Source organism: Trichechus manatus, unplaced genomic scaffold (genome assembly GCF_000243295.1).
Source record: "Trichechus manatus latirostris isolate Lorelei unplaced genomic scaffold, TriManLat1.0 scaffold00027, whole genome shotgun sequence".
Taxonomy (NCBI): domain Eukaryota; kingdom Metazoa; phylum Chordata; class Mammalia; order Sirenia; family Trichechidae; genus Trichechus; species Trichechus manatus.
In genome coordinates, this window is record NW_004443963.1 from 7,681,244 (window position 1) to 7,689,478 (window position 8,235).

General features: G+C 46.8%; 1 protein-coding gene across 1 annotated transcript in view; it reads right to left on the reverse strand.

Annotated features, from left to right (window-relative positions):
- Positions 1–1,172: 1,172 nt before the first annotated feature.
- Positions 1,173–8,235, reverse strand: part of NUAK1 (NUAK family kinase 1) — an 87,299-nt gene continuing 80,236 nt past the window's right edge. Inside the window, exons 5-6 of the mRNA XM_004374015.3 lie at positions 6,011–6,143; positions 1,173–2,326 (exon numbers count right to left, since the gene is read on the reverse strand). Coding sequence (XP_004374072.2) covers positions 1,173–2,326; positions 6,011–6,143 — 1,287 coding nt within the window. The remainder of the gene's footprint in view (positions 2,327–6,010; positions 6,144–8,235) is intronic.

Here is an 8,235-nt window from a genome sequence, read left to right on the forward strand (position 1 = left end):
GTCTACACTCGGACAGGGAAACTGTTTGCTATCAGTAAACAGGGCAAATAGTTGCACCAGTTAATCCTTTGGAAACTATGGACAGTGAGTATTACATCCCATCGAAGGCATTCATGCAGGTGAGAGCCCAATATGCAGCTTTCCAGTTAATACTGAGATATTAAAGAAACCAAGTGGCCCCTTGCAGGTGTGGATCAACTTCCAATCATCTGTGCAAAGACTACAAAGAGTCTTCATGCTCAATTGTACACCATAGTTTTGACCTCTGATACCACCATCTCTTTCCCTGTCCACCCCCAGGAGAAGAAGCAGGCAGGGAGAAGCTGAAAAATCACCAAGGGCTGATTCTATGTCTTCAGCAGAGTTCAAAGCTTTCTCTCTCTGACCAAGGCCCTGTCTTCCATCCAGGGTAGAGTCTAATCAGCAAATGCCACACCGGTGGCATAAATATCCCACAGGATGCCTTAAGCTAACTCCCAGGGCTTTGCCAGGCCAAGGATGGCGTGAGTACCACTGCCTCCCTTCCCATTTCTGTGGCAGACATTACTATTCAACCACAGCTCTCTTCTTCTATGTGCTTGGACAGAACATCAGAATACTACTCAAAATAACACACACGGCAGCCACTATCAACGAATCATTGATTCAAGTTCAGGTTGTTGAAATCCACTTGCCAGCCCCATGCAGTCAGAACAAGCCAGCTAATATGAAGTGAGAAGGAGCAAGTTTTTTGGGCTCACCCAAAGCAGATGGCCCCAGTCTCTCTTGCTCCTTCTCCAGAAGCATTTGGATGACTGCTAGGGAAATGCTTCCTTTCCCATATGCTTCCTCCCAACCCACTATGTGCTGGCCAGCACCAGCTCCCCTGGACAGCTGGTTCTCCAGGAGGTGCCATAAAGCAAATGTCAATGAGGACCCAAATTCTGACTCTCCAATCAAGAGATGGAACTTATAGCCTTGGCTGCTTTGACCAATACAACATGGCGGAACTGGCAGCAAACCCACTTCTCCCTTTTAGGCGCTGGCTCAAGGCTACAAGCTTAGCTAAGCAAGACGGCACCAATCCTTTCTGAATCTACTGCCATGACCAGCAAAGAGAGACCCAGCCTGTAAGCACAAGTCATTACTCTCTTTCCTCCTTTGTCCCCAACCCAATCCCTGTGCCCGGTGAGCTAGTTGAGCTTGTTGCAGATCTCCAACGCTTTCTTGTAGACCTGAGTCACGTCATCCATGTCCGTGAGGAGGGAGAAGCTGCTGTCTCCCAGCCGGTTCCGGTACCGCTTCAGGTACTGGGGCCGGGGCCGGTTCTGGAGCCCCTCAAAGTCCTGGATCTGGAGGAAGTTTTCGGCAGAGACACAGCTGCGGATGCGCTGGCGGGCAGGACGATTCTCCTGCAAATCCAGTAAGTCGAAGGAGTCGCTGGACAGGACACTGTCATCGCTGATGACGCTGGAAGGCCGGCTGTAGCTCCGCGAGAGGCCCTCGGCGGGGGCGCCCGGCTCCACCAAGGATTCCAGTGTGGGCATTTCGGGGCTGATGAGGGCCGGGTCCAGGGTGCCTGCTGAGTATTTGCTGCTGTGTTTCAAGATACCCTTCCTCCGGCAGGAGAGGCTGTGAGTACCCACCCTGGCTGGGTCCGGGGGGCTGGGGGAGGGGATGCTGCTGCCCATCACATCGTTACTGTCTAACAGCTCTGAAGACTCGCTCCGTTCTGGGGAGGAATAGTAACCGGATTCTCTCTGCTGGGTCTTTTTCAAGATTCCTTTCTTGGGCATGGTGGCCGACTGCTTGGGGCTGAGTTTACCCGGCACTTCGGCCTCAGGGGAGCTGGTGAGGGGCACACCTGTCCGGCATAAGTCCTGCTCCATCATAAAAGCAGAGGGGAAGGGGGGACTGACAGCCCCCTCAATGAAGCCAGTGCTGTGGGACCGGTGCTCACTGTTGCCTCGCTTCTTCAAGATCCCCTTGGGCCTCTTAGAACTCAACTTGGATGGGCTTTCTGGTACCGTGTCCTGGCTGGACTGGGCAAAGTCATTCTCTTTCTTGGACTTCTTCAGTGACCGCTGTCGCTCCAGCATTACTTCAGAGACACCAGGTTTGGCCAGGCCCTTAATTTTGGCTTCAGCCTCAGCCTGCAGCCCAGTGGAGCGGTGGTGCCAGTCGATAATCCGAGCCAAGAGCGGGGACTCAGAGTCGCGAAGGGCATCGCAGTCACAGACACTGCTCTTGTAGCCCCAGTTCACCCACCAGTGGTTGGCGATGTCCTCGACGGTGGCCCGGCGATCAGGGTTCACCATCAGCATCCACCGAATGAGCCCTCGAGCATCTAGTGGGCAAAAGACAAGAGGAACAAGGCATTAACGGAAGCTCTAGGCTTGACTTTGTGATGGGGTGACCCTGTCAGAGTGATCATGCAGACACGCTCACTTTAGGAACAATCCAGGGGGAGCCCTGGCCCAGCCACACTGGTGCGCAGAAAGACAAAGTCTTCCTGACTGAACATCAAAAGCATCACCAAGACTCAGAGCCTCAGAAGCACAGGCCAGTGCACTGTCAAACTTTGCATGTTTTCCATATTAGTGAAAGAATGTCAGGGAACTACTGACCTTTCCAACAACTCAGATCTTTAGAAAATGGAGAGGGTCAAGTAACAGCAGAAGAATCCCAGATCCGACCCCAAGCAGGCCTCACTATTCCTTTGGTGGATATCACTTTTCCAAAAGGAAAAGCATGTATAGATTACCACAGCTTTCTTGATTCTTCCACAGGTGTGCATGTATAAACACAAAGTGTTCACAGTCACTGGGAGAGCATGTCAGCACAAAAAGGAAATGTGGGGCAGAGATGGGGAGAAAAAGGCTCCCCATTGGAGAGAGGAAGATAGAGAAGGATGAAGAGGAGTTCAGAGGCCTCTGGGTCAGACGGCACTTACCTGGCACACCTGGACAGTGAGAGCAGCCACACCTAAAGCTGGCCTCACCCCAAGGCCTTCACCAGGCTCTCAGACCCACACCCAGTCCTTTCCCTCTCTGACATAAACTGTATTCCACTGAAGCCATCAGAGCAGAGAGCTGATCTGTATGTGCTATCTGCTTACAGCCTGTCTGAAAAATCCCACCTGCAAATTTCTGCTCTCAGAGAATTGGGGGAAAGTCCTAAGGAGGGTACTCAGTCAAATGACTTACACAGCTTATAAACTAACTTTGAAGATCAAACTGTGTTCTCCCCAACTGGGGTTGAAGTGTATCTAGGGGCAGCTACCACCTCCCCTCAGCAGCTTATGTTGGCTGATGAGTAGCTGGCAAAGGTCAAGCAATAAGGACTGGGGTGACTTGTACCCCTGTGAAGAAATAGGATGATTTAATAAATATTTCCTGAGCCTTTATAATGTGCCAGGAATTGTGCTGGCACTAGTTAGCTGGTGAAACATGTAAGGCCACCATAGAGGTCACCTTTAAATTTCCCCAAAAAAATATGTTGGCTTATTGAAAAAAATGATAGATCGATAGATGGACAGATAGACAGACAGGTAGGTAGGCAGGTTGGTAGGCAGGTAGAGAGGGAGGTAGATAGATAGGTAGATAGGTAGGTAGGTAGGTTGGTAGGCAGGTAGAGAGAGAGGTAGACAGACAGACATATCTAGCACGTACATACATGAAGGGCCTGTGGTAGCTAGTTTCCAAAGATGGCCACCCATACACACACTCCCTGTGCAAGCATGTTGCTCTCTATCAAAAGATAGAGCTTATGGCCTTGGTTGCTTTGACCAACAGAACACAGCAAAAATAACATTATCTGGAGGGCTGTGGGGACCATGGTCTCAGGGAACATCTAGCTCAACTGGCATAACACAGTATTTATAAAGACAATGTTCTACATTCTACCCTGGTGAGTAGCGTCTGGGGTCTTAAAAGCCTGTGAGCAGCCATCTAAGATACTCCACTGGTCTCACCCCTTCGGGAACAAGGGAGAATGAAAAGAACAGGATACAAGGAAAAGATTAGTCCGAAGGACTAATTGTCCACAGCTACCAAGGCCTCCACCGGACTGAGTCCAGTACAGCTAGATGGTGCCCGGCTACCACCACTGACTGCTCTGACCAGGATCACAACAGAGGGTCCTGGACAAAGCTGGAGAAGGATGTAGAACATAATTCTAACTCACAAAAAAAAGACCAGATTTACTGGCCTAAAGGAGACTGGAGAAACCCCGAGAGTATGGCCCCAAGACACCCTTTTAGCTCAGTGGTGAAGTTATTTCCGAGGTTCACCGTTCAGCCTGGGAGTGGACAGCCCCATAAAACCAAATGGGACTAATGAGGTACAGCAGTCCAGGGACAAGGGCCAGAAGGCAGAAGAGGCAAGGAAGTTGGTGATAGGGAACCCAAAGTTGAGTAAGGATAGTGTTGATGTGTTGTGAGGTTGTTAACCATTGTCATAGGGCAACATGTGTAGTAACTGTTAAATGAGAAACTATTTTGTTCTGTAAGTCTTCATCTTAAGTGAGAATAGCAGCACAACTGGAAGAGCGTAGTTGATGTCACTGAACTGTGCGTGTAGAAATTTTTGAAATGGTTTATCTTTGGCTATGTGTACTTTCAACAAAAGGAAAAGGTCGAGAAGGGAGAGGGTTGATATGTTGTGGGGTTGTTAACCAATGTCATAAAACAATATGTGTACTACTGTTTCATGAGAAACTATTTGATCTGTAAGCCTTCACCTGAAGTACAATAAAAAAATTTAAAAAAGTAACATCTGGCTTCTAAGCACCAATATTAAGAAGGCCTGGAGTAAACTTTTACCTAAAACACAATACGATATTATTGAAATTAAAAAAAAAAAGAAGGCCTGGAAGCTTCTTCTTCCTCCTTCTTGGAGCTCTGAGCTACCATGTAAGAAGTCCAGGCTCCCTCCTGGATACAGAGGCTGTGGGGAGGCTCCTCATGGAGAGAGCACCCCACGGAGGAGCACCAAGGTGTCCAACATTCAGTCCCAGCAGCCGCTCCTGCTACTATCTGATTGCAACTGTAAGAGAAACCCCAGGCAAGACCAGAAGAACGCCCAGGCAACCCACAAAATTGCGAGTGAGGATTACATGGTTGTTGAAACCACTGAGCTTATTTTAGGGGAGTAGGATAGAGGCAGGGCCCTGGTGGCACAGTGATTAAAAGCTCAGCTGCTAACTAAGAGGTTGGCAATTCAAATCCACCAGCCACTCCTTGGAAAAACCCTATGGGGCAGTTCTACTTTGTACTATAGGGTTGCTATGAGTCAGAATAGACTCGATGGCAACATGTTTGGTTTTGGTTTTTAGGGTAGAGGTATTATGCAGCAATAGATGATGTAATCGTGCCCATATGCCATGCCCTGGGCTGGGGCACAGTAGTGAACAAGACAGCAGTCACTCCCCTCAGGGCACTTACAGTCTAGTGGGGATGGTTTATCTGTCTATGCAGACTGGTCCAGTTACCAGTGGCCGTCAAGTTCACTCCAACTCATACAGACCCCCTGTGTGTCAAATAAGAACTGTGCCCCCATAGGGTTTTCAATGGCTGATTTTTCAGTAGACTGCCAGGTCTTTCTTCTGAGGCCCTTCTGGGTGGACTTGAATCTCCAACCTTTCAGTCAGCAGTCAAGCATGTTAACTGTTTGCACCATCCAGGGACTCCATGCAGACTAGAAGGGATTCATATAATACCTTTTCCAAGATTTTAATTTATAGTGGAGAAACTGAAGTCTAAAAAGTGAAGTGACTTGCCCAAGTTCACCCAGCAAGCAAACAGGACTCCTAGCCTGCTGTGTAAAGTATTTGCTCTGAAAAGTTCACTTGAGAAGGTTTGGGCAAAGCAGCCTAACAAGCCAACTTTGACAAAAGACAAAGATCTGGGGAGAAGAAAGAGGAGAAGCAAGAGAGTCCATACAGACATACTAAAACAAAAGCAGAAAGTGTGAGCTAGGGCACGTAAGCTGACCACTCCCCCACCCCCAACCTCTGACCCCAGGGCACGCACCTGAGGGTTGTGTGGGCTCCCGGTACTCTCCACTGCTGATCTGCCGAATGAGGTTTTTGTGATCGAAACCATCAAAGGGCATTGTTCCATAAACAAGAGTGTAGAGCAACACACCCAGGGCCCAGCTGTCCACCTGGAGCAGAGAGACAAGACATGTAGAAGCTTGGGAAGCAGATTCCCGGGACGCCTTCTAAACCATTAGCATCGCCCGTGAGCAGCCACCCTCAATGACCCCAGGAGCTGAACTGCACACCTGGCAGATGGGTCCCACAACAGCTGACAATTGGAATGCAGTGCAGCTGGGGCCTGCTGCTGCCAAGCCTGACCCTTCTGTTTGTAACCGAGACCAACAGTACCAGTCTGTACAAGAACGTTCTTAAATAGATTATCTAGTTTGATCCTCATTATACTTTCGTGAAGCAGGTAGTGATTCAATTATTTTCAACCCCATTTGACAGATGAGAATACTGAGGCCCACGGAAGCTAAATGGTTTCCCCAGACGCCCTGCCCCAGTGATGGAGGCAAGACTGGGACTCAGGGCTCTTCACTCCTAATCTGGGCATCTTGCACTTTTTTAAAATGGATCAGGGGTTGCAAACTCTGATTCTAACAAGGGCCAGGCAGATAAAGAACTTGAACAAAGCAAGATGGAATTCAGGGTACAACACAGAGAGCTGGGGACAGAGACAAAACTGTAGAGTGCATTCACTCATCTTAAGCAGGCAGCCTCTTCTTGGCTACTTGCTGCCAGGCAGTGGAGACCCAGCAATGGGGACCCAGCACTACCAGATCCTTTGGTTTTTCAAGAGAAGTCAGAAACCAGACCTTCATGTGAAATCTCCCAGTTATTAAACATTTGCTCGCTTTAAAAAAAAAAAAAAAATGTGGCCAAATAAAACATGCTTGCTGGCCAGAGCACAAGCTGCCAGTTTGTAACCTCAGAAACAGATCGAGGGAGATCAAAGAAGCCCTCATTATCTACCATAAATTTACCGGGTAGAGTTTCTACAATTTTGTAAATTAAATCCTATGCTCCTCCCTTACATTCTTATTTTAGAAAGACTTTCTCTCTTTGTAATGCGGACAGACTCTTGGCATTCTTTTCTTTACCCTCCGGCCCTGCCCCCAAACACTCTCAAACAGATAAATATTTGCAAGCAACATTTCAACACACTGAGCAGCTGCTATTTAAAGGATGAATCTCTCTGTAAGGAGAACCGTTTTTGTTTTTTTTTTTAACCATCACTCCGCAATTCACCCATTTTCAAAATCAAATTTTCACATACACGCATCTTGCAGCGGTCCTGGGAGCATTAGGCATGTAGAGAAATACATTTCTCATGAATGAGAAGATGCAATTAAAATACATTTCTTAAGTCAAAAATATATCTTGTCATAAGATATATGCAAAGAAGTTTTTTTGGGGGGGCTTGAGGTTTTCTTTGTTTTGTTCTGTTTTCATATAATTGGAGAAAACTAAAAGACAACCTGAATGTCCAAATTTGGGGAATGATTAAATAAATTATGGTACATTTATACACTAAAGAATTGTGTAGTCATTTAAAATCATGTCTTTTTAAATAACAGTGAATTCAGAAAAGTGTGTGTGTGTGTCTGTGCACACACATGTGTAATGATCCCACTTATTAAATGCAGAGATCTACACTGAAAAAAGTCTAAAAGAAAAGTCACAAAAATGTTAAAAGAGATGGGGGAGTGCAGGGAATTTTTATTTTCTCCTTTAGGCTTTTTCTGGATTTTCTAAACTTTCTTCCAGGTGTGTGTATTGCTTTTATAATCATATAAAGAAAGATTTTCTTTGCTGGCCTGCATTTTTAGATTTTCTTTTTAATTTTTTTTTTTTTTTTTGTGAAAATATACACAACAAAGAATACACTGTTTCAACAAATTCTACATGTACAATTCAGTTTACATTCTTCAAGTTGTGCAACCATTCTCGCTATCCTTTTCCAAATCGTTCACCACCGTTACGGTAAAGTTGCTGCCCCTTAAGATTCTCATCTAACCTTTCGAGATGCTGTTGTCAGTTTGATCCCACATACATAAATCTTTGAGAGAGCACAATGCTCAAGGCAGACGTACTTTACTAATTAGGCTGAAGTGTTGTTTGATTCAAAGCTGACTTCCAGGAAAAGTTTTGGCTTGAGGTTTTCCTCTCTCTACAGACACACACACACACACACACACACACACACACACACAC